The sequence below is a fragment of the Psammomys obesus genome, unplaced genomic scaffold (genome assembly GCF_907164565.1).
Source record: "Psammomys obesus unplaced genomic scaffold, mPsaObe1.curated_primary_1811, whole genome shotgun sequence".
Lineage (NCBI taxonomy): Eukaryota > Metazoa > Chordata > Mammalia > Rodentia > Muridae > Psammomys > Psammomys obesus.
In genome coordinates, this window is record NW_026596134.1 from 25,602,286 (window position 1) to 25,629,623 (window position 27,338).

The window sequence follows — 27,338 nt, forward strand, 5'->3', positions numbered from 1 at the left end:
TATTTAATAAGAAAAAATATAAATGAATATACTTCACATCTATAAAAATTTTAACTCCCCATCAAAGCCCCTGTAAAACTGGCAGTAAGGGCAAAGGTACAGAACACACCTTTTGATGTTTCTTTCCTTCAGGATTGCTTCCACAGCAGGGGGCAGTGGAGGAGGATAAGGCACATCTTTATTGTACTGAGAAATCTGGCCACAGAATAATGTGGCTGTTCTGATTCATCTGTATAGAGAAACACTGATGATTACATCCTTAGACTCCTTTCCTATTGATGAATGTATGACTATATCAGTGAAAGCCTACATAACAACCACACTTAAACCTTTATTACCAACTAGTTGTATTTATTTTGAAGATTTACCTGTTTAAAAGTGTTTTAACTTTTTTTATTTGTGTATGTACCTGCGTGAATTTTATGTTCACCATATATATGCAAGTGCCTGTGGAGGCCAGACGAAGGCCTTGGATCCCCCTAGAATTGGAGTAATAGATTCGGAGCTGCCTGATGTGCATGTCAAGAACCAAACCCAGTCCTCGACAAGAGCAGTAAGTACTCTTAACTGCTAAGCCATCTCTCCAGCCCCTACAAGTTGTTGTTTTGGTTTTTTGGAGACAGGTTTTCTCTGTGTAGCCTTGGCTGTCCTGGAACTCACTCTGTAGACCAAGCTTGTCTTGAACTCACAGAGATCCGCCTGCCTCTGCCTCCTGAGTAATGGGATTAAAAGCAAAAGTGTGCACAACCATCCCCGGTTTATTTTGTTACTTTTAATGATGTGTATATGTGAGTCTGTGTAGGAATTGTACCGTGGTCCCAAACTCCATGATGTAAGTACTATTCGGGCTGTCAAACTCAGCACGTTGACAGCACCACCTGCCAACACTAAAACAAAGGCCTCATCCATCAAAGTCCATGGTTCTGGGAAAGTCTCTAAATGTATTCCCCTTGCTTTTTGGCTTCTATAGTTCCGCTTCTAATTAACTGTTCTTGTAAACTGAAGTATGTCAACCTAGGATATTGTTTTTGTGCTTAAAAGCTCATCCCAAGAAAGACTCAGTATGGACTGTAGTCACTGGCCAGCTAATAAAGACTTTCTATTGGCTTAAACCCCAGTCCCAGTAGTCTTCTCTGGAGGATACTCCACAACAGATACAAGTAAGTGCAGGTGCCTGAGGAGGCCCGAGTTGTCAGCTCTCCCTGCAGCTTGAGTTACAGGTGGTTTGAGCTGCCTCACATAGATGCTGGGAATCAAACTTAGGACCTCTACAAGAGCAGCACACATTCTGAACCATCTCTCTAGCCCAGTAATATATTTCTTTAGATTTAAATAATTTAATCTCAACTGCAAGTAATTTTACATATAGTAAAGGTCTATTTATGCTTATTATAACTATTGATATTTTACTACATTATCAATAAAAATACATAACACCTATAATCTGAAAACCATTTCCTTACCAACTCAGGATACACGGTGATTGATTGATAGTGAGTTACAGGTCAGCCTCACCATTTCAAAAGTGCAGTTCTTAATTTTTCACGAAAGTAAATTGAAGGTGAAAATATTACATTGCTAGCAGGAACTGAAATTCAGAATACAAATGTGCACTCAAATGAAAGAATAAGATCTTTTGTATAATTTAAATACATTAATGATCATGCTATTTGTCAAAATGGACCCTATGATTTTATAGCTCCCCCTCAGTGTCAAGCAAAAATATATACAATATAGTACAGTACACAGTATATATACAGTACAGATTTGTAACAGAAACAAGTCGGCGAACAACCTGACTTATCACTGCATCGCTGATGTCGCCTCCAACGTTGTCAAAGTAAACATCCACTCCAGCTGGGCAGGACTCTTGCAGCTGTTCTGCCACACTCCCTTTTTTATAATTAACTGCGGCATCAAACCCCAGTTCTGAAGTCAAAAAGAGGCATTTCTCATGGGTTCCACAAATTCCCACCACTCTGGAACAGCCAAGCAGTCGGCCAATCTAGGGAGGAATTTTTTTACAAATTAAATGATTTTATATTCACACAAACATTAAAATGTCAAAGAACACAAGATACTGAAAGTAGAAGAGAGTATTTGTCCTGGCTAACTTTTATGTCAACCTGACACAAGCTGGCATCATCTGAGAGAAGGGATTTTTTTTTGACACAGGATTCCTCTGTAGCCTTCGCTGTCCTGGAACTCGATTTGTAGATGAGACTAGCCTCAAACTCACAGAGATCTGTCTGCCTGTACCTTCCCAAGTCCTGGGATTACAGGCATGTGCCACCACTGCCCAGCTAAGAGAAGGGAACTTGAATTGAGAAAAAGGCCTCCATAAAATCTAAGTGTAGGCAGGCATGTAAGGGCATTTTCTTGGTTAGTGATTGAAGTGGGAGGGCCCAGTCCCCAGCCCATAGTTCGTGGTGCCAACCCTGAGCTGGTGGTCCTGGGTTCTATGAAAGAGCCAGTAAATAGCACTCTTCCATGGCCTCTGTGTCACTTCCTGTCTCCCAGTTCGGACCCTGTTTGAGCTCCTGCCCTGACTTCCCTCAATGAGAGACTGATACCCAGAACTGTAAGTAGAAGAGAGTCTTTACTTTTATCATAATAATTTCATCACAACAATATTAACTTTAAGACAATACTGATCACAATTTAGGTTTGATTATAGTGCTTTTAACTAAAAACTAAAAAAAAAAAAAGAAAGAAAGAAAAGAAAAAACTTTTTGGTTTTTAGAAACAGGATTTCTCTGTGTGGCCCAGGCTAGCCTCAAACTCAGAAATCCATTACCTTGCCTGCCTGCCTGCCTCTGCCTCCCAAGTGCTAGGATTAAAAGTATGCATCACCACTGCTAGGCTTAACAAAGCTTTACGGCACATGCCTTTGATCCCAGCACTTGAGAGGCAGAGACAGGTGTATCTCTGAGTTCAAGGCCAGCTCTGGTCTGCAGAGTAAGTTTCAGGACAGCCAGGACTGCACAAAGAAACCCTGTCTCAAAAAAACAAGACAAAACAAAAATGGAGACTGTTTCTGATATTAACTCAATGGCTGGCTCTTTGACATCCCTCCCCTCGCCGAGGGAGAAGCAGCCTTGCTAGGCCACAGAAGAGGACACTGCAGCCAGTCCTGATGAGACCTGATAAACTAGGGTCAGATGGAAGGGGAGGAGGACCTCTCCTATCAATGGACTTAGAGGGGCATAGGAGATGAGGGAGGGAGGGTGGGATTGGGAGGGAATGAGGGAAGGGGCTACAGCTGGGATACAAAGTAAATAAACTGTAATTAATATAAAAATAAAAATTTAATTAAAAAAACAAAAATGAGAGCTACAATACAGTACTATGCTTCCCGTACTATAAAAGCTACTGTATCAGTTATGTTCTGTTGCTATGATAAAACATCAGAACTAAAAGCAGCTTAAGGAAGAGAGAGTATTTGGGCTTATAGTCCCAGAGGGATAAGAGTCCTTCATGACTCCACAAGGAGAGCAACAGAACAAGATAATTTGAACACAGGGAACTTCCCAGAGACTCATACTCCAACCAAGGACTATTCGTGGAGATGACCTGGAACCCCTGCACAGGTGTAGCCCATGGCAGTTCAGTGTCCAAGTGGGTTACATAGTAATGGGAAGAGGGACTGCCTCTGACATAATCTGATTGGCCTGCTCGTTGATCACTTCCCCCTGAGGGAGGAGCAGCCTTATCAGGCCACAGTAGAGGACAATGCAGCCACTTTTGATGAGAACTGATAGACTAAGATCAGAAAGAAGAGGAGAACCTCCCCTATCAGTGGACTTGGGGAGTGGCATGCATGCAGAAAGGGGAGGGAGGGTGTGATAGGAAGGGGAGGAGGGAGGGGCTTGTGGGGGGATACAAAATGAATAAAGTGTAATTAATAAAAAAATTTTAAAAAAGGGTCCTTCATGACATGAAAACATGGCAGCAAGAGGGATGAGCCCATCCTGTCGGGGAGGCATGGTAGCAAGCAGCTGGCAAGGTGGCAGCAGGAAACAGATTTTTAGCCACAAGAAGAAAGAAGAAAAAAGCAAACTGGAAGTAGGATGAGGCTATGACATCTCCAAGTCTGCCCCCAGTGGTACACTTCCTCTAGCGATGCTACACCACCTCCCCAGACAGCATCACCAACTGGACCAACTGGGCAACAAGTGTTCAATAACAGGTTATTTCTCATTCAAACCACCACAGCTACTATGATGGCTCCTCTTGACTGTCAACTTGACAGGATCTAGAACTACCACTGGAGCAAATCTGGGCATACCTGTCACTTAGCTACAGTAGGTTAACTAAAAAGGGGAAATCCACCACAAATGTGGGTGGTGCCATTGCAGAGTCTGGGGTCCCACTCTGAACCAACAACAGAAAGCAAGGTGAGTACAAGCATCCATTGCTTTCCATTTCTTAAGTATTGATGCAATTTGACGAGCTGCCTTGAGCTCCTACTATCATGACTTCCCTGCCACAATAGACCATATCCTGGAACTTTGTACCAAATATAAATCTCCTTCCTTGGGTTGCCTTTGTCAGGCACTTTATCACAGCAAAGATAACTAATATAGCAAAGGTAACTACTTATAAAACATAGAACTTTTTACAGGTTTTTCAAAACATTTATTACATAACCTAAATTCAATAAATGCTTTTTCCTCTATTGTACCTCAACACATGAAAGGTGGAAGTAGGAGGAATAGGCATTCAAGGCCTGCCTAAACTACATAGTAAGTTTGAGGCCAGCCAGGCCAGGGAGACAAGTGACTCTGTCTCAAAATATAAATAACCTCGAGGAAGAAGAATTATATTAAGATTTTTTTTAAGTGAGTATGATTTTGTATTTTTTTTTTTTTTTGTGCTAGTAACTGAACCTCTTATATGCTTAGCAAGAACTCTAACCACTGAACTACCATGCAAGACGCCTGTGGTTGTTTGAATGTAATTGGCCCCCTATAGTCCTATAGGGAGTGGCACTATTAGGAGGTGTGCCCTTGCTTTAGGAAGTGTATCACTATTGGAGTGGGCTTTGAGGTTTTATATGCTCAAGCTATACCCAGGATGGCTCACAGTCTCCCTCTGCATCTTCCTGTGATCAGTTTGTAGAACTTCTTCTCCAGCACCATGCCTGCCTGCAGCTGCCATGTTTCCTGCCATAACAATAATGAACTAGCCAGCCCCAATTAAATGTTTTCCTTTATGAGTGTTGCCATGGTCCCATGGCCCTGATGTATCTTCACAGCAGTAAAATCCTAGACAACTCCTTTTTGTCTTTTTGTTTTGTTTTGTTTTCAAGACAGGGTTTCTGTATGTAGCTGTGTCTGTCCTGGACTCCCTTTGTAGACCAGGCTGGCCTCAAACTCACAAGAGATCTGCCTTCCTCTGCTTCCGTGAGTGCTGGGATTTCAGACATGTTCCTGCCACCATACCGGGCTCCTCTGTCACTTTTATAAAGATGTATTTGTGTGTTTTGGCTGCATGTATGTGTATTATATGTATATCTGGTGCCTGAGAAGCCAGAAGGCAGCACTGGGTCCCCTGAACTGGAGGTACAGGGGGTTCTAAGCCACTCTGTGGTACAAGAACTGAACCTAGGTTCTCTCAAAAACAGCAAGTAGTCTTAACCACTGAGCCACCGCCAACCCCTGCTTGTTTGTCTTTTAATTCAAGGGATTACAGACACATGTCCATGATTTTCATTTTACCTATCTGGATGACAGAACTACTCTAACACGTGCCACATCCATTTTAGTTAACAGAGAATGAGATACAACCTGTATTTTTATATTGTTATTAACAAAATCTAAATACATAATAACATTTCTGCCAACAATGTGAAATAATGACATCATAAAATTTTAAAAATTAAGAGGACTGGAGAGATGGCTCAGTGATTAGGAGCACTTACTGCTCTCACTGGGTTCAGTCCCAAACACCAATATCAGGGGGCTCACAACCACTTGTAACTCCAGTTCCAAGAGATCTGACACACATACATGCAGGCATTCACACATGCACATCAAACAATAACAAATCTTGTTTTAATCAAAATAATTTTTATCTTTCATATATGTGTGTCCTATAGTCAGCCACACTCCCATTTCTTACCTTCTTTATCTTAACATACCTCACTCCTACTTTCATGTCTTTAAAAAAAAAACCAAACAATTAAGTTTAATTAGTGTTGCCTGCATGTACATGGGTGTGAGGTTATTTGCTGGATCATGAGCAACTTACAAATTGCCAACTCCTACAATTAATTACTTTTTGTGACAAAGTTTTATGTAGTCCAGGCTGGTCTTGAACTCACTAAGTAGCAGAGGATAACCTTGAACTTCTGATCTCCCTGCCTCTCTACAGGTGTACATCACCACACCCAATTTATGTGGTATTAGGTATCAAACCCAGAACTTCACGAATGTGAGGCAAACACTACCAACTGAGCTATGTCACTAGCCCTCAATTTTTATTTTAAATTATATGTGTCTATTCTGTGATCTACTTATGCCTTATATTTTAGAAAGTCAAGTAAGTTTTGGAAACTTTACCTGCCCAGCCAAAGATCCGCAGGCACCTGCTGCTCCACTGACAACCATTGTCTGATTAGAGCCAGCAGATACGTGACCTTTTTCCTGTACTCCAATCAAGGAAGTCAAACCAGGCATACCTATAGCTCCAAGAAAATAGGAAAGATGTCCATCCACAAGTTGTGGGTCTACCTAAAATAAAAGATGCACATTTTAAACAACACCAAAATTACAGTTTTATGCCATGAAATTAGAAGGTTACAGACTGAATAGTGTTCCCCACCCAACTTCACATGTTAAATGTCTATATCCCTTAAGTATCAAGGATCAAGACCTTTAAGGTGATATTTGAAGGTAAATGAGGTCATAAAGTTGGGAACCTAATCCAGTACATGCACACCATTAGAAGAAGGAACAGATATAACACCCCTCACTGCCTGGAAAGAGCATTTGATGACACAGTAAGAAGGCATTTTCCTACAAGCTAAGAGAGAGCTTATCAGACACTAAATATTCTAGAACCTCAATCTTGAGTTTTCAACCTTTAGAAAAGGAAGTGAGTCTGTGTGGTGTTTTTAGTAGTCCAAACAGGGACTGGAGAGATGGCTCAGTGGTTACTACCTGGAAAAACAGGTAGTACTCTTCCAAAGGACCTGGGTTCAATTCCCAGCACCCACATGGCAGCTCACAACTGTCTTTAATGCCAAATCTAACAGATCTGACACCTTCACACTAATGTACATAAAATTAAATAAACTATTTTAGAAAAGAATTTTGGAGGCTGGCGAGATGGCTCAGTGGTTAAGAGCACTGTCTGCTCTTCCAAAGGACCTGGGTTCAATTCCCAGCAACCACATGGTGTCTTACAACCATATATAGTAAGAGCTGATGCCCTCTGATGCCCTGAGGCACACATGCAGGCAGAATACTGTATAAATAATAAATCTTTAGTAGTCCACAGTAAACCATTTTTTGATCTCGTTTAAATTCTACCATAATTATAAACAGTAGAAGCAAGTGAGTGCTAAGGGGATGGCTCAGTCAGTAAAGCACTTGCCTTGCAGTCATGAGTTCTGTGACTTCCAGAACACTTATAAAAATGCCAGGCATACCATTGCACTCCCAGTGGGAGAAAAGAGAAGTGATTCCCCGAGCTCACTGGCCATCTAACCTGGCTCACTCTCGGGCACTGTGAGAGGAGGTAGACAGCACTCCTCCAGACGGTAGGAGGCAGAAGCGCACCCAAAGTTGTCCTCCAGCCTCCTGTGCACACACACCCACGAGCACCCAAATCATCACAGTATATATCATCACAGGTACACAGTCTATACACATGAAAAGAAAGACTCGCTTCACAAAACAAAACAACTTTCAATTCTTACATAAAATTTTTTAGTGAATTCCCGATGTATGTATCAGTAGAGGGAAAAAATGCTTAATAGGAAAACGTAAGGCAAAGTCATACAGTTTTTAAATCCCTAATCAAATCCCAATTCCAAAATAAACATTTTGTGAAAGTAACTTTTATTTACTTTTTTTTTTTTTTAATGTAGTCTTGAAGGCTTACTGCTAACTAAGGCCTAGTCCGGGAAGCTTCTAGTCTCCATATAATATAATTTAGGCCTAGAATACTTTTAGCCTCTGAGATTTACTTCTGAATAAGCTTACCCTTTATAGCTCTTTTTGAACTCTGGCTGGCTTGTTCAACTCAGCTGTTCTGGCTCAAACTCCTCTCCAAGATGACTGATTCAAACTGGCTTCTGACTAAATTGTTCTGCTGGTCTCAAACTAACTCTAGCAATCAGTTCTAATCTTCCATCTCCTTCTCTGGTTCATTTTGTCTTCACCTGTGTCTAACTTGTTCTCTGTTCAACCTGTCTCTGTAAAACCCTCCCTGTAAAACTGCCTCTAAATTCCACAGACTGAACTGCCACAAAGTTGGCTACACAGCACTGCCTCTCAACTCACTGATGCAGCACACTGACTGACTGAACAGAATTGACTAGAACTCAGAGATCTGCATGTCTCAGTCTCCTGAGTGTTTGGAATTAAAGGCATGTACCACCATAGTGGACCTAAGCTTTTCTTTTCCTGAAACTTGCTCTATACAAGGCTGGCCCTGAACTCAAGAGATCTACTTGCCTCTGTCTCCTGGAATTAAATGTGGGTCTGTATTCCAGGTGGATCATACAGACCTAGGTTTTTGGATCTAATCTCTTGCCAGAACACCAATGTTCTGAATTAAAATTCCTCTACAACACTTATCTAAATTTCCAACTCATTTGAACAGAGACACTACGCAGGTAAATAAGCTGCTCCCAGAAGCCATAGATTATGAAATTAAATTCCCAGGCCAGGGTTGGGCTACTTCCCTTCAAGTTGTTGGTAACAAAGGCCCCAGAATAATAAAGGCAATTGCCATGGATGTTGGTTGTCCACCAGAACTAGATAGTGAGATCCTAACTGCCTGCTCGGGTGGCCAGCCATAGACAAAGCTAGGTGTAACTTAGCTAGAAGCTCCCTCTACTGGCTAGTCCTAACAGTGCTGGAAGGTGCCACGCAAACTGCTGGGCTAAGAAACGGCATCAGTACTCTTACCCAGTTGTGGACATTGTATGCAACAGTATCAATCTGCTAGGCAAATGTGAAGTAGCAAGTGTGTCACAGACAACCAACTACTTTCTACGTGGATGTGAGAACCAGTTCTCGAAGAAGATATTCACATCTGGAACTATAAACCTGGCCAGAAGCCTGTGGCCAGGGAGGTCACAGCCCTAATGGAGAAGCTACTGAATTTGCTTTGCTAAATGGACAAGATGTGCCTGTCAGATTCCCTTCTAAGTAAGGTTTCTGCCCACAGACTAATGTTGCTGTCAGTTTTGGTCAGTTTCTTTTTGCAGTAAGTAGTAGTAACTGCATAGACTCACAGCTGAGCAAAGTGCCAGAATAAGTGGCTGTTGAAAGCCAAGCCACAACTGAGACCTCAGCATTACCCACTCTAATGAGAGAACAGGAAAGGAGAGGGAACAGAAAGAATAGGAGAGCTATATGAAGGGATAACGTTGTGGAGACATGTCTTCAAGGCATGGCATGGCCATTACAGTCCAACTCAGACCAGCCATGATTATCTGCCTAAAACCTGCACAAGGTGGAGAACATCATCTCCTGGGAGGTAGGGGCTCACAAGAACCACTCCCTGGGAATTTGTACGCAGTCACATGTATTTTTAGGCACACGTATGTAATGTAAAGTCTAAAACAGAGGGGCTGGGGATGAAGCTCGGTTGGTAGAATGCTTGCCTAGCATGTATATAAAGCCCTGGCACCAAGCCCCAATACCACATTAAAAAAAAAAAGAGGCATATGCTTATATACACATGTAATTCTAGCACACAGGAAGTTGAGGCAGGAAGACCAGAAGTTCAAGGTCATCCTCTGCTATACAGTCAGTTCAAGGCCAGCCTAGACTACATGAAACCTTGTCTCAAGAAGATGGACCATGGGGGGCTGGAGAGATAGCTTAGCAATTAAGGGCACTGTCTGCTTGGATTTGATTCTCAGTGCCCACGTGTTGGCTTACAACCATCTGTAACTCCAGTTCCAGGGAATCTGACGCCATTTCTGGCTTCCTCCAGTGTTAAGCATACAAGTGGTGCACAAACATGTACCATGCAGCAAAGCATCCAAGCACAAAAAGCTTTCAAAAATAGTTCTTTCAGGTTGGACGTGGTGGTACATGTCTTTAATCTTAGCACTCAGAGCACAGGATAGCAGATCTTTGAGTTCAAGGACAGCCTGGTCTGCACAGCAAGTTATTTTTGAGACAGGGTTTCTCTGTGTAACATTTCTGGTGTCCTGGAACTCTCTCTCTGTAGACCAGGCTGGCCTCAAACTCACAAAGATCCACCTGCCTCTGCCTTCCAAGTGCTGGGATTAAAGGCATGCACCACCATCTGGCTTAAATAATATTTTAAAGATGAGGACCATGATGACATTCAGGGAGATAACAAAAGGCAAGGTTTTTATCATTTTGTTTTGCTTTTTACAGTACTGGTAATTAGACCCAGAACCAGAAAACTGGGTCTGAACTACAATAGCCTTGAGGCAAGAGTCGTTTAAAGGCAAAGTGAGGGAAAATCATTTTCAGAATTAATCTTGTCTCTAAGGATCAATACCTAGGGTGCTATGAGCCCAGCAACTGACAGTTAGGCGTCTTCCCTACAGGTGACCTTTGTGTAAGGTTTTTCAAAATCATTATGTAGTTCCTTTTTCTTTTTAAGACAGGACGTTACTATGCAGCCTTGGCTGGCCTTGGACTCACTAAAGTAGAGCAGGCTGGCCTGGGACTTAAGAGATCCATCTGCTTTACCTTCCCAAGTACTAGAATTAAAGGCATATGCCACGCCATCCAGCTCTATAACAGTTACAGTTTTCTAAGAGTCCTTCCTTCACGGCTGCCCAAGCCATTTTGTTAAGTTTGAAACATACAAGTGATAACACTTATGCATCAGCAGCTCTCACAAGCTGGTTAAGGATCTGTAATTATTAAAAATACAGCTGGGCGGTGGTGGCACATGCCTTTGATCCCAGCGCTTGAGAGGCAGAGACAGGCAGATCTGTGGCTGCAATGCCAGTCTGGTCTACATAGTGAGTTCCAGGACAGCCAGGACTAAGTAGAGGGACCCTGTCTCAAAAAAACAAAAATATAGTATAGTATTCAAAACGGTATTTTCCCTGATGATCATTTACGTCACATTACATGAAGTTGCCAGTTTCTGTAAGTCACAACAAGCCATTTTACATGGCTCAATGACTAAAATCTGGATTTCTGACTGAGATGAATTTCAATCAAGAAATAAATATATTCCTCATATATTTAAGTTCTCAGGAACTTTAGCATATCTAATTATAGGGGGATTTCTAGGGTTTTTTGTTGTCATTTGGTTTTTCAAGACAGAATTTCTCTGTGTAGCTTTAGCTGTCCTAGAGGGATTTCTAGTTCTTGGCATTAGATATTTTTATGTTTATAGCTCAGCTTTATATTTTTTAAATTTTATTTTATTTTAATTAATTAGTTTATTCACTTTGTATCCCAGCTGTAGCCCCTCCCATCCCAATTCCACCATCCCTCCCTCTTCTTCTCCTATGCCCCCCAGCTTTATGTTATATATTAAATTTGAGATGATAATGGTCTCTGGTGGGATGTGACAGCCAACAGTAGAAACACAAAGGTTTTCCTCACTTTGGCATTATTTTTATTGTTGGCATTATATTTTTACACTTGGCGTTATTCACATTTTCTAAAAGTAAATTTCTAACAAAATAATATATGAGTACAGAAATAATAATAAGAATAAAGGGAGAAAAAAATCAGAAAGGCTTATATTATACATCACCTTTTCAAGGCCATTCCCATCTAGAATTGCCTTAGTTTGCCAGGGCCAAAAAAAAGAAGTCACAAAATCGCCTTTAGCCAAATTTATGTGCTTGCTCTCTTCTATAATTCCAATACCTCCACCATCAACCACCTGAGACAGCTGCCAGGGTGCTAAATAGTCGGCGCCAGTGTCTTCATTCATCTTACAACGCTGGGGAAAAGAAAGCATTCATTAAGGTACGTTTAACTTACCCAACTGAAAACTTACGACTCTCTTTTTCTAGCCCTTTCATTTTTAAACTTTATTTTTGTTTCATGGGCATTGGGTCTCCTGGAAGCTACAGATAGTGGTGAGCTGCCATATGGGTGCTGGGAATTGAAACGTGGTCCTCTGGAAGAGCAGCGAGGCCTCTTAACCAGAGCCATCTCTCCAGCCAGCCAGCCATCTGTCTGTCTTTGGTTTTTTGAGACAGGTTTCTATGCGTACCCTTGGCTGTACTAGATTTGCTTTGTAGACCAGGATGGCCTTGAACTCACAGGGATCCACTTGCTTCTGCCTCCCCGAGTGCTGGGATTACAGATGTGTGCCACTGCCCAGATTTTTCTTTTTTTTTTCCTTTTTTTTTTTTTTAATTCTGCAAAATTTGGCAAAAAACCACATACCTGCCTCTTACCAGTGAAGAAATACAACTGAAAAGAAATTAAGATCTGTTCCAAATGAGATTGTAGTAATCAAAACAGTATGGTAAAAATGACACATAAATTAAGGCCACTGAGATGGTTCGGCAGGTAAAGGCACTTGTCACCAACTTACCAGACAATATGAGTTCAATCCCTAAGACTCATGATGGAAGAAAAAAAAGAAGCAATTCTCAGAAGTTATCCTCCGACCTCCGCATGTGCGCCATAACACTCATGTGTGAGCACATACAAATATACAAACACATGCACATAAATGTAATTTTAAAAAATTTTTAAATGAGTGGGGCTCATGAAGGAAATTATCTAAAACCCAGCTTTTCCTTTTGGAAGTTTTTTTTTTAATTTTTTGTTTTATATGCTTTAGTGTGATGGTGTCAGATCCCTTGGATTGGCTTTACAGACAGTTGTGAGCTGCCACATGGGTGCTGGGAACTGAAACCAGGTCCTTTGGAAGAGCAGACAGTGCTCTTAAGCACTGAGCCGTCTCTCCAGTCTCCCATCCTTTAGGAAGTTTTAAAAACATCAACACTGCACGGAGCAGTGCGTGTGTCTGTAACCTCAGCACTGGTGGGGCCAGGGCTGGAGCCAAGCAGATCCTGGAGGCTTGCTCACACGCCAGTCTGTCTGAGTCAGAATCTCCAGGTTCAGTGAGAGACCCTGTCTCAAAGGAGTAAAGCGAGCCAGAGAGGAGTCTGACCCTGGAATGTACATAAAGCTGGAAGGACAGCACTGACTCCACAGAGCTGTCCTCTCCTCTTCACATGTATGCCCTAGCACATGCGTGCCTGCCCACAGATCACACATATGCATGTGCACACACAAACTGATTTTAAAAAGAAAGTGGGGCTGAAAGATGGCTTAGTGGTTATAGTTAACACAAATTGTTTACAGACAGACAAAAAGGAAAACACTCCAATTTATTTTATCAGTCCGGGGAGATGGCTCAGCAGATAAAGGTGATTGCTGCCAAGCCTGATCCCCAGAACTCAAATGGTAGAAGGACAGAATAGACTCCTTCCTGCGAGTTGGCCTCCATACATGTGCTGTGGCTTATGCACATCCATGCATGCACACGTGCACACATACATACACACTGAAACATTTTAAACAAAAAGAGAACTGGAAGACTCATAGTTGCTACTTTCCAAACTTAGTGCAGTCATAATAATCAAGATAGCAAGGCACATTTAGATAGACACACACATTAATGGAATAAGATTTGAGTCTAGAAGTAAATTCTCACTTATGGTCAACTTATTATTTATGCATTTATTTATTTCCTTATTTATTTTTGAGGCAAGGTCTCACTGTACCTTAAGCGAGCCTCAGATTTGCAGTGACCCTCCTGCCTCAGATGCAGTGCTGGGATGCAGGATGAGCCACCAGGACCACTCATGGTCAGCTGATTTTTAGCAAAGGTACTCTGAGCAAAGTAGCAATTTCATCATTTCAACAAGTGATGTTGACACAACTGCATATCCACTGCAAAGACTGAAGCTGGACCCTGTGATGATCCATCTGGGCTATCAGTGGAGGTTGTAGTTCAATGGTAGAGTGCTTGTCTAACATCCCCCCCGCAAAAGAAAAAAAAAAAAAGAGGAAGGAAAAAAAAGAAAGCAAAGAAAGGGGAAAGGAGGAAGCCTTTTAATTTTAGATGTCTATCTGATTAGAGAGATGCTTACTTGATTCATAAAATGTTTCTGGCCAAGCAGTGGTGGTACACACCATCATTCCCAGCACTTGGGAGGCAGAGGCAGGCAGATCTCTGTGAGTTCAAGACCAGCCTGGTCTACAGAGTGAGTTCCAGGACAGCTGAGGCAACACAGAGAAATCCTCCTGAAAAACCAAAAAAAGAAAAGTTTGAGTACATCTGAGGGCTTTTTCTGAGGAATCTGCTTATAAACTGGTGGGCTGTTAGATTTGCCTGCAAGGCACCATCTAGTCAGGTAGTCAGGGGCTGGATGAAAAAAACAAAACCACCTGGAATATGGATGCATCTGTTCCTCCTTTGGAAGGGACACCTTTCTGGGACATGCATTTCTAAGGGGCAAGAGCAGCAGCCTCACAGGCTCTCAGGCCTTCCATTATCTGCTTTCCTGCTTCGCAAGTCGTCCTCCGACTCAGACTGTGCCAGGCTACAGGCTTCTTTGGTTTTCTGGTTTATAAATGGATTTTTTTCAGTTTCCATAACTGTATAAGCCGACTGCCCTAACAAATCCCCTCATCTACCTGTCTATAACTGTATCCATGTCCTACCATTTCTATCTCCTTGGAACTGTACTACAGATCCACACACAAGTATTAACTCAAAATAGGTCACAAATGTAATTTTAGGGCTTAAACTATAAACCTCTTTGAAGAAAAGTTAGGGTTAAATTTTCATAATGTTGGGTAACAAGAGAAAAAGTAATAAACTAGACTTTATTAAATGAACAACTTTTGTGCTTCAGCAAGAAATATATTGTCATTGCAATACAGCACAAAGACAATCCATAAAACAGGAAATAATTCTTACAGAACAGATATGTGGCGGGGTTTATATCTAGAAAACAAAGAATGTAACTCAATAATAGAGATAATTTATATATTTTTTTTCTTTTTTGAAACAGGGTTTCTCTGTGCAGCCTTGGTTGTCCTGGACTTACTCTGTAGACCAGGCTGGTCTCGAACTCACAAAGATCTACCTGCCTCTGTGTCCTTGAGGGCTAGGATCATAGGTGTGTGCCACCACGCCTGGCTAACTTGTATCTTTTTAATTTTCCTGAAATTTGAGACATTTCTGATCTTTTTCAGATTTACTATTTTTTTTCTGTGAATTGATGTTTTGCCTGCATGTCTGTATGTATATCATGTGTGTACCTCGTGCCTAACAAGTTTAGAAGGGGATGTTAGACCCTTGTATCTGTGAGCTACCTACCATATGGGTGCTGGGAATAAAATGTGGGTTCTGTGCAACAGCAGTAATTGCTCTGAACTGCTGAGCCATCTCTTCAGCCACAAGTAATTAAATTTTAAGATGCTCAAGTACTCTGGGTAGATAGTTCTTCAAAGAAGACATACAAATGGCCTATAATCACATGGAAATATGCTTAAAATTACCATGAAAAAAAAAACAAAACCAAACCAAACAAACAAAACCGGGGCTGAAGAGATGGCTCAGAGGTTAGGAACACTGTCTCCTCTTACAGAGGTCCTGAGTTCAATTCCCAGTAACCACAAGGTGGCTCACAACTATCTATAATGGGATCTGGTGTCCTCTTCTCATGTGCAGGTGTACACGCAGACAGAACATTATATACATAATATATAAATAAATCTTAAAAAAATCCACACTGAGATACTTCTTCACACCAAGTAGAATGTCTATAATAAAAGACAAATGTTAGTGCGATTGTGGAAAGGTTAAAGATCTTTGCTGCCGACAGCACTGTAATACACTGTGATCACTTCAGAAAACTATCTAGAAGCGAACAATTTTATCTCCAGGTACATACCAAGAGAAATGAAAGCAGTCTACAGAAGAATTGGTGCCCAAACGCTCATAGCGTTACTGTGACTGCCACATTACGGAATCAACCGAGGCTTATGTGACAGTGTCACAGTATAAGCATGGGGGTCAGGATAACGCACAGGAGGTGGTCTCTCCTTCCACCTGTGGGTTCTGGGGATCAAACTCAGGCTGTGCTATCTCAAATTTTTCATACTATTTTACTACCTTAATTTAAAGCTCACTTACGACTCAGAAGTAACGTGGCCATTTGGAAGAACCTCATTAACCACGTCAACTATTGTAAGTTCATTTTTCTACAGGTTTTTGTGGGGTTTCTTTGTTGTTGTTGATGTTGTTGGGGTGTTTGGGTTTCTTGTTTGTTTGCTTTTGTTTTTGAGGAAGGGTCTCACTCTATAGCCTTGGCTGTCCTGGAACTATGTAGACCAGGCTGACCTTGAACTCATAGAGATTCGCCTACCTCTGCCTTCCAATGCTGAACCAAAGGTATACACCACCACTCCCAGCTTGTGATATTCTTTTATAGCACCAGTGAATGAAAAAGAAAGGTTACTTATAATTCACAGACATAAAGGCATGATTTCTCATTTATTAGTCATACAGAAAGCACAATAAAATTCTGATGCAACAACATTAAAATTTAAAAAAAAAACATAATTATTTTTCATCAACTTACAAGATCTTGCTTCTTACCATGTAAGGATCCACAGAGAGATAAAGAGTTCTAACTTGAACCTGTCCTTCATTGATAGTATCTGGTAAACTGACTTCTTCCAACCTGAAATTCTCTGCCACTGGATTTCCATTTTTCCCTAAATTTTCAGACAAAAATATGAAATTAAAAAGTTGTTTTGTTTTGTTTTTTCCTTCAATCTCACTGACTTCTCTAAATGTAGACCAGGCTGGCATCCAACTCAGAGATCCACCTGCCTCTTCCTCCCATGCTAGGACTAAAGGTGTATGCTACCATGCCTAGGGAAAGAAAGTTACTTTCTCGTATCTTTATTATTTTCTAAATGTCACCGTAATATTTAAAGTATCCCTTTTAATTCAAACATAGTAAATTTTCAAATAGTTCCCATCACTCCTGATTTTAAGTTCTGAAAGACTCTTTAAAACTTCTAATTAAAATAAATATTTTAAATAACATTCTGTTTCAAAATGACAGGGTTCTGAGAGCGAAAAACTCCACTCTTGTGTGGTCAATGGGGCTGGTGCACACACTTAATCCAGCACTTGGGAGGCAGAGGCAGTGAACTCTAACCTGCAGAGACCACTTAAAAAATGGGAGACAGGAGGACAGGAGGCTGGGGGAGGTGGGGTGTGTGACACAGGATGACTGGAGAGATGGCTCGGTGGTTAGAGTGCCCACTGATCTTCCCGGGGCCTGGGCTTTGATTCTGAGCACCCAAGTGGCTGCTAACAACCACCGTAACTCCAGCCCCAGGGGATCCAATGACCTCATCTGGCCTCCATGGGCACTGCATGCACATGGTGTACAGACACACATGTTGGCAAAACACTATACACATAAAGTAAGTTGCCCCCCCCAAAAAAAAATTGAACCCAACATTTTCTTTTAATTATGGAATTAAAACTTACAAAATAACAGAAAAGCCAAAGTAAAAGTTAGGTAAGTTTTCCATCCTCATTTTAAGAAACAAGTAGAGGCTTATGTGAACATTTTTTTTAAATACATTTACACACACACACGTGTGTATGTGCGTATATGTACATATATATATATATATAAAACATGTAGGAGTGCACTGCCTGCATGTATAATTGCACTCCACAAGAGGGCATCAAATCCCTTTACAGATGGCCGCAAGCCACCATGTGGTTGTAGGAATTGAATTTATGACCTCTGGAAAAGCAGAAGGTGCTCTTAACCACAGGACCATATCATCAGCCCTTCTTGTGTTTTAAATTCTCAAAAATAAGGTAACTAGAAATTTTAACGTATGAGAAAAATTTTAAACGTATGTTTAAGCAGAAGCTATTATCACTACAAGGTACTCATTGAATTACACTTAACACCAGCTAACGTCCTTTCAAGAACCATCTGTCTGATTTCCAAGGTAGGATCCAAGTAAGGTTTCAAACTAACTGTTCACAACTCTAAACTGTGGGCAGAAAACATGGTAGGCAAGCCACAAAAGAGTCATGGGACAGTGAGCCAATACTTCTTGGGTTACTTCCACACCCATGGTTCTGTGATCCAGGCACACATCAGCATTGACCGAAGAGTTTACACATAAAATAAGGAGCAAATTTTAAGAATCAGTTACATCTACCATAAGAAAAAATCTACAAATATACCTCAATATACCTTCAATATAACCTCTCAAATATTATGATTCAAATGGCCTTGAAGAGTTAACATCTAAAATGTTTCCTCTAATATATTTACTAGTCTTTTTTTTTTTTTTTTTTTTTTTAAGACTAGGTTTCTCTGTGTAGCCTTGGATGTCTGAACTTGCTCTGTAGACCAGACTGGCCTCAAACTTAGAGATCCAAGATTTACTAGTCTTAATTTACTTTACTCCCTTAGTTTAGTACACTTACATCATGTTAGTTTTATTCTTCCATGTGCAGCTATAATTACCAGAGAGCAATTGTAATAAATACATAGTAATACATACCAGGTCGGGAATTCAATACCACTCTTTGTACAATCATCACTCTATTTGTGCAAATAGTTTCACAAGACTTCTATATAAAATCATTCCTACAATTAGAAAAAAAATCATTAGAAAGATACGGAGTATTCAATTTTTAAAAAATTAAAAATCCAAGCTGAGCACAGGACAAATGCCTGTGATCCCAGCATTCAGGGAAGCAGAGACAGGCAGACCTCTTTGAGTTCGAGGCCAGCCTGATCTATAAAGCGCATCCAGGACAGCCAGGGCTACATACAGAAACCTCGTTTAGGAAAAAAAACAACCAGGGCTACATACAGAAACCTCGTTTAGAAAAAAAAAAACACCTCCATTTATGTTTCTCAGTAGAGAGGATAAAAACTTTTAGAAGCTTAAAAAAGGGCTAGAGAGATTGCTCAGTGGTGAAGAGCACTGGCTGATCTTCCAAGGAACCTAGCACTCACATGGCAGCTCACAGCTCCAGGACTGGGGATCTGAGACCCTCTGCTGTTCTCCTCAGGTACTACATACATGTGGTATTCGGACACACTTGCAGGCAAAACACCAATACATGAACTAAAAACAGCAGAATCTGAAAGAATTATATAATAGCCTTCTGTCAGTTTCCCTCCTAAAGTAAACATGGAGAAAACCAATTAAGTCAAATTAGAATTCTTAGATGATAGGAACAAGTTCACAAACATTGGAAGAAAAAAAATGGCTTGGTTTTAGATAACTCTGGACACTTAACTTCACACCATCAGTGTTAAATACCTTACCAAGGCTTAAAAACAAACCATCTCTTGTTCCTCCAGAGTTAGACAGTTATGCAAACTATAAATATACAAGGCACTAACCTAGGAACTAGACACACAGCTCAGCAGTAAAGCACTTGCCTACCCTATGTATAGCCAGGATGGGATCCCAGATTCCACAAAACAAAAACCTTAACTTCGTGGTAAGCAAGATGGCTCAGTGGGTAAAGGCTGATGCCAAGCTTAATGACCTGAGTTTGTTCTCCAGGACCCACATGGCACAAAGAAAGAACTGACTTCCCAAAGTTGTCCTTTGCTTTCCACAGGACCCTGACACCCACATATAATAAATTAAAAAGTATTTTTAAACAACTGTTTAGTTGGACACCATAATACACATCTTTTATATCTGCACTCTGGAGGCAGAGGCATGTAGATCTCTGTGAATTCAAGGCTAGCCTGATCTACAAAGTGAGTTCCAGGCCAGTCAAAACCACAGTGAGACTGTCTCAAACAAAACAAACCGCCAAAAATAACAAAACAAAAAAACCTCTTCAACTGGAATACACCAAATTTTCAAAGGTTCTTTTGCATACGTGTATGTTGAGTGTGTATGCTGACACACACAAGTACAAATGTGGAAGCCAGGTGTTAACCTCGGCTGGTGCTGGGTTCCGTAATAAATCAGGGCAAGTCATAATTAACAAGCCAGTAAGCAGCACTCCTTCAAGGCCTCTGAATGACTTCCTGCCCTGCAGGAGTGCCTGCCCTCACTGCTTTTGATTCACTAGTTTTGTTGTTGTTTGTTTGTTTTATTTTGAGGGCTTTTTGTTTTTGTTTGTTTGCTTGTTTGTGTCAAGACAGGGTTTCTCTGTGTATCCCTGGCTGTCCTGGACTTGCTTTGTAGACCATGCTGGCCTCAAACTCAGCGATCCACACCTGCCTCTTCCTCCCGAGTGCTGGGATTACAGGCGTACAATAATGCACTGTTAAATGGAACTGTGAGCAAAACTTCCCCAACTTGCTTTATTTTGGTCCTGGTGTTTTATCATATCAATAGTGACCCAAACTTAGATAGTTTTGCTTAGTATTGAAGTAAATACAAGGGGCTGAAGAGATGGCTCAGTGCTGCTCTCTCAGAGAATCTAGATTTGATTTCAGTATCCATATGGTGGCTCACAGCCATCTCTAACTTCAGTGTCAGCTGACCCTATGCCCTTTTCTGGCTTCCACGTGAACCAAGCTTGCACATGGGGCACAGACATATAGAACACCCCTACACATAATACTTTCTTTAAAAAGTAATATATCAAAGCATCTGCTCTCTCTCACTCTTCCCGATACAGGGTTTCTCTGTGTAGCGTTGGCTATTCTGGACTCACTTCACAGATCGGGCTGGAGATCCGCCTGCCTCCGCCTCCCTGAGTGTGTACTACCATGCCTGACTCACTCTCTTTCTATAGTACTGTAGTTGAATTTAATACTTGTTCATAACACTCCCTGAGCACCACCACTAGCCCCTTAAAAAATACTAACTCTGGGCTGGAAACATGGCTCAATTGTCTAACAAGGCTAGGTTTACAACTAAAATATTTATGTTGAGACAGTCTGCCTGTTGCCCAGATGGCCTCTACCTTGCAACATCCCAAACAGATTAGGATTATAGGTACATTCTATCACATCCACATACATCAAAGCATTTTTAAATCTTCAACTTACTGAAAATTCATGTAGAAAAGCCAAAAGTTAAGTGAAAGTTGTTTTTTTTTTTAATTTGAGTTTATAATTTAAGCTAGCAAATGAAGCAAACTGAATTTTCAGTTCAGCACTATCTGAATAGAAATCCCTTTGCTTCATCGGTAAAAATAAAATCAAACCCTTACTGTACTGTTGTAGATACTGTATCTATGTGGGCTCTCATTTAATCACCTAACAGTAGAGTGGGCCCCTCTGTGTGCTTGTGAGCACACACATGCATGAGTGTACACTGTTGTGCATACATCACAGTGCTCGGGTTAGGTCCAAGGACAGCTCTTGGGAACTGGTTCTCTTCCGTCACTGTGTGGGATGGAGGGATTGAACACAGGCTATCAGATCATGGGCACCACCTCTACCTGCTGAGCCATACCTCCACCGTGAAGGGGAAGCAACTGCATCTTAGAGGGCGTGGCAGAGCCTGGAGTGATGAGCCAACTGAGATCTAAACTGGTCTGACCCTGGACAGCCAGAGTCTTTACTACTTCAATGACACTTTCCACACTGCATGTTTAAGCTGATCATTAATTTTTAATAGGCAGATAGGATTTGCGGATTTTTTTTTCCTGCTCATTTGTGATGACTTGCTTAATTAGTATTTACATGGATATGGTTAATTTACAGAAAAAAAATTGCGAAGATTCCATTACTACTTCTTGCAACAAAGTTATAGACATAAACGCAATCAATATCCCATACCCCTGAGCTGTGCAGCCAGAGAGTCAACTATGAATTGGAAGTATTGAAGGAAAAAAAAAAAAAAAAAAGCCAAGCATGATGGCACATGCTTTTAATCCCAGCACTCAGGGAGGCAGAGGCAGGCAGATCACTGTGAGTGTGAGGCCAGCCTAGTCTACAAAGTGAGTCCAGGACAGCCAAGGCTACACAGAGAAACCCTGTCTCAAAAAACAAAAACCAAAAGCCAGTCATAATCTCAGCACTCAGGTGTCTGAACCAACAGGCCAGTGTGATCAAGCAGCCTTGACTACATAGCAAAGCCCCACCTCAGTAAATAAGTAAGCAAATAAATACTAAATATTTAAGAATATTAAGAGATACTCTCACGTTATTCTTTGAGCAACTGTTTACATAGTTTATATTGTGGTGGGTATTGTAAGTAATGTAGAAATGATTTAAGTTTACAGGAAGACATGTTTAAGGAATCTGGATATTCTGCAAATTTTGATGTCCATTGATACCAACAGGATCCTGAAACTTTTCTGAGTAGATCTGGAGAAATTATATCCATTATTAAAATAACTTCATTGTACAAGAAAATTGAGTATGGTGTGTGCCCATGAAGCACAGGCAAAGGAATTGGGACTGAAAGACAGTACCTCCTTATCCCAGCTCTCACAGCTAACCATACTTCCCACTATTTCCCCACTATCTCCCCTAAAGGATGTTTTCATACACTGCCATTTTGCTACCCCAACTCTCCTGCAGGTGCTCAACTCTACAGGAGAACAATTCTGCTTTTTGTTTGCTTCTTTGTTTTGTTTTTAGTCAGGGTCTCATATGTAGACCAGGCTGGCCTCAAACTCAGAGATCTGCCTGCCTCTTCCTCTAGAGTACTGGGTTTACAGACTTACACCACCACACCCAGCCCCAGTTCTGTTCTTTATCAAGAATTAAGAATGAAGTGTCAGGACTGGAGAGCACTTGCTGCTCTTGCAGAGAACATGGGTTCAGTTCCTAACACCCACATGGTGGCTCACCACTATTTGTAACTTCAGTTCCAGATGACCCCGTCTTCTGGCCTCCTCAGGCACTAGGCTGCACCTGATGCACAAACACGAAGCTCAACACTCATACACATAATGATTTTTAAAATGTGTTTAGGATTGGAGCCACGGCTTAGTAGGACAGCACTTGCCTGGCTTGTATGAGGTCCTAGGCTTGAAACCTAGGACCCACAGAGGTAAAAGCACTAAATGTCGGATGTTGGTAACAGTTAGTAAGACAGGATGAAGAATACAGAAGCACATCTTACTCCTTTGATTTCTCTAATGTACATAGATAATCTCATGGGTGGTGGCAGAAACGGCTAGTTGCTCTCAAATTCACTCTTTGGGACACAATTCAAGATAAAACATTTTCCCAATTTCTCTTAAAGCAATCCCACTTTCATCCTGTTTTCATTAAAAAATCTTTCAGTTACATTTCCCTAGCAACATAAATACTATGCCATTCCTAACAGCAACAGCAGCACAGGTAACTCCTTCTCCTCTAACTTCTAATGCTAAGTCTGACAGCCCAAATGCCTGGTGGATGTTTTCAGTTGATGACCAGAAACAGGATGCAGGGTTCACACACTGTACTGGAGTCTCTCATTCCTTTCTATTTCATAGTCTTTGCTCTGTCCCTTCACTCTTGTGTGGAATGTCCTGATTGGTTCCCTAGTGCTCTCTGCTGTGTTCTTCTATTTTCTTCTCTTATTTGAAAACGATAGGTAGATTTGGAGGCCTGATGAGATTCAATTTTCTCTTTCTCCCATTATCAGGGATTGTACCCAGATCCTGGCATACTGGAGGCCAGTGCTTCAATTCTTGGGGGTAGGGGGGAGGGAAGGAGTAAGAATCTTTGAAGGTGGTGCTGTCTACATCTTGTTTCATCACATCATTTTGTTTGTAGAGCTTGTACGTGTGTTGGTATTTTGGTTGTTGTTTTTCGAGATAGGGTTTCTCTGTGTAGCCTTGGCTGTCCTGGACTCACTTTGTGGACTAGGCTGGCCCTGGACTCACAGAGATCTATCTGCCTCTGCCTTCCAGAGTGCTGGGACAACTGGCATACGCCACCACGCCGGGCTAAGAGACATTTTCTATGGAATTACCATGTATAAAAATTATATAAAAATTAAAAAGTAAGTTTACTCAGCTACAGCTTCTCAGCCTATCCTGGAGTACTTAATTAATTATACTATGATGACTAAATTTTCAGTCAAAGGAGTGTTTCCAAGTTGCCTGAGTTTCTCTTCCTGCTGTTGTGATAAAATGCCCTGAGGAGAGCAACTTAAGGGAGAAGAGGTTTATTTTGGCTCACAGTTGAAGGTTATACAGCCTGTCATGGAGAAGTCCTAGCAGGTGCTTGAGGCAACTGGTCACTCACACCCAGTCAAAAACAGAAAACAATGAATTCTGGTGTTCCTAGCTTTGTCCTTTTTATTCAGTCCAGGACCCAAACTTAGAAAATGGCGACACCCAGCTGCAGTTAACCTAAAATCAAGCTAATCCCACACAGGTGTGCCTGGGGCCTGCCTGTTGAGAGCTTCCGGACCCTGCCAATTGGACAGACACTGTTCACCCTCACACAGTGAAGTTTCCTATGCTCTACTTTCAGCATTAGGCTTTATTTCTCTAAAATATGCATAAGAGAGACAAGCATGATGTCTCCCACCTATAATCCCAGCACTTGGGCAGTAGAGGCAAAAGGACTGAGTTGAAAGCCAGCCTGCGGTACAAGAGACTTTGTTTCAAAAACCAAAACATAACACAGTATAATAACCCACATGGCGATATATGCCTGTAATTCCAGCATTCCAGAGGCTGAGGCCTGAGGATCTCAAGTTGAAGGCCAGCCTGGGAGATCCTATCTACAAAAGAGAAAAATCTAAGGCTTAGGATGTAGCTCAGTGGTGAAGCATGCAAAGCATTCTGCTAACTGCACCACAAAACAAAATGAATATGACATGTCAGGTCTGCCTGGACACTGCTTGTCATCATGAAAAGGGTGCTATTATAGTTCCCTCTGTTTTAAATCAATAATCTTCATATGCCAAACATAATAACTGCAGCATAACAATCAACACACTCAAATTATGCAGAATTTCCCCTGGATTGGAACCCCAGCATGACCAAAAAAAAAACAAAAACAACAACAAAAAAAAAAATCAAAAAACAAAAACTTTGATTTACTCACAAACTTTCCATCTATAATAAGACAGATCAAATTCAAGATCAGAAGGGTAGTGGGTTAAGAGTCATAGCAAGTGAGGTGGGGTAAACAGCAGCAAATCTCATTTGCCTGTTAAATTTAGTGGTTTTCTAATTGGTGCAACTATTCCAAGATATGGTTCACTAACAGTCATAAAAAAATGTCTTGAGTGTCTGTGTAGCAGCCTAAAGGGAAAAGCTCACTGAATTCACGACAGCAGAGAACAAGTTCTGCCTCAAGCCAGGTGGGACCTTGGAAAAGTCTTCTCACCTTACTTCCTGAATGTGTCTGGGTGTAATCCCCGTTACGGCACAGTACAGTGCAGGGGTGGCAAGTTCAAGGCCAGCATGGGCAAATTAGTGAGAACCTGTCTCAAAATAAAAATGAAAACAGACGGCAATACAAGACAGTGGTTTAAAAAAAAAACAGAAACAAAAAACAAACTTGCCTAGCGGTACACTGGGGTGGGAGGGTGAAGAGATGATCTTTGTTCAATTCCCAGCACAGAAAAAAAGAAAGACACATTAATTAGTTTGCTTAAATAGAACCCCCTCCTCCAACACCACCATCATGAAGTTGCAGAAATCCTCGCCTTTCCTCAGAAAAATAAAAGGTTGAATGACTTGTCCAAGGTCGCACAACCTGCACGCACACTCGAACCCATCCTAACACACCATTTTACAACATCAGCTTCCTAATAAGATGCTGTGGAGTCGAATCCAAGCCCCGGAAATCTTCTAATATAACACGCTTTGTACTTATCCGTATTTTGTTCAACCATTCTGCCACCCTGGGCTCCACTGACCTTTCCTGTGCCCTCTCTGCCATCACGTGAGAATTCCCTTCCTCAGAAACCCAACCTTCCCCGAGGGCTCCTACTACCAATCACTTCCACAGAAATTACTAGAATTTCAAACCGACTTCCTACAGCGTCAGCACCAAGAGGATAAAGCTGCGTGTCAGCTTCTGCACACCCCTTATGCGTAGCACACAGCAGGTGCTCAACAGAGGTTCAAACCTGAAGCACCTCCAACACAATCATGCCCAAACGTCACGCTGTTTACCCTAAGAGCTCTTAAAAACGAAGAACACCTGTTATCGGGCACGCTCTAGGCTAGTGTCCCAGGCTAGACCGCAGCCGTGGCCAGGAGCTCGGCGAAGACGCCCACGGATCACCCCGGCTCGGAGTTTCCTCCTTTCCCACGGCCCTCAACCAGCTTCCGGGCCCGGATGCCTGCTCTTCTGGTCGCCTGGCATCTCGCGGGATTTGAGGAACAGCGAGGGGCCGGCTGGCGGCACGACCTTAGCCCTAGGACCACACTGCGCAAGCGCAGGACTAAACCTGGCTCGGTTCCCCGTCCCAGGGCCAGGATTTTGGAGTTGGTCTCCGTGGTTGCTGAGGGCAAAGACGTACAGGACACGTTGGTAGTCAAGGCAAGGAGCAAGCATAAATTAACCCTCACTGGTGGCCCCGTGGCCGCCCCCGCCGTCTGGACTCCGAGAGTAAGCTGTTTAACCTTGACCTGCAAGATCCCATCCAGTGATTTCATGTCAAATCCCGTGTGTCGTCGTCTGCTCTCCCAGAGGTTGGAAACAGGTCTTGGCATGGTCTAGACAGGCACACTGACACTGACCGACAAGCCCAAACTCTAGAAGAAAGCTCATTCATGCTGGATTCACTGAGACTTGGGTTGGGAAATAGCAGTGAGCGGTACTGTCAAGCCTGACCCTTGTTTTGCAGGTGACGTACTGAGGGCTGGAGCAGTTGCTCTCAGCCTTCCTAATGCTGCGAACTTTTAACACAGTTCCCCCTGTTGTGCTGACCACCAACCGTAAAATTATTTTCCTCGCTACTTCTAACTAACTCTGCTACTGTTATGAATCGTAATGTAAACACCTGTGTTTTCCGATAGTCATGGGGGACCCTAAGGGGTTTGAGACCCACAGAACTAGTCACTAGAGGATGTGGTTGGACCATCCACCTTTAGCGAGTTAAGGATGGTGCTGGAGTTACAAGCTGTCCCTGGACTGTTGGTCCAGGGCCTTTTAGTCTTTTCTTGTACACACACACACACACACACACTTTAGATTCCTTGAAAATGTTTTACAGAATGTGTATTAGTTT

At 41.8% G+C, this 27,338-nt stretch overlaps 1 protein-coding gene across 1 annotated transcript in view; it reads right to left on the reverse strand.

Annotated features, from left to right (window-relative positions):
* Ptgr2 (prostaglandin reductase 2) overlaps window positions 1–26,477 on the reverse strand; it is a 33,273-nt gene extending 6,796 nt beyond the window's left edge. The window contains 8 exon segments of the mRNA XM_055593261.1: window positions 110–205; window positions 207–229; window positions 1,796–2,005; window positions 6,564–6,734; window positions 11,938–12,129; window positions 16,822–16,940; window positions 18,774–18,859; window positions 26,306–26,477. Of these exon segments, the coding sequence (XP_055449236.1) occupies window positions 110–205; window positions 207–229; window positions 1,796–2,005; window positions 6,564–6,734; window positions 11,938–12,129; window positions 16,822–16,940; window positions 18,774–18,810 (848 nt within the window). The 5' untranslated portion in view covers window positions 18,811–18,859; window positions 26,306–26,477.
* Between the last annotated feature and the right edge of the window lie 861 nt (window positions 26,478–27,338).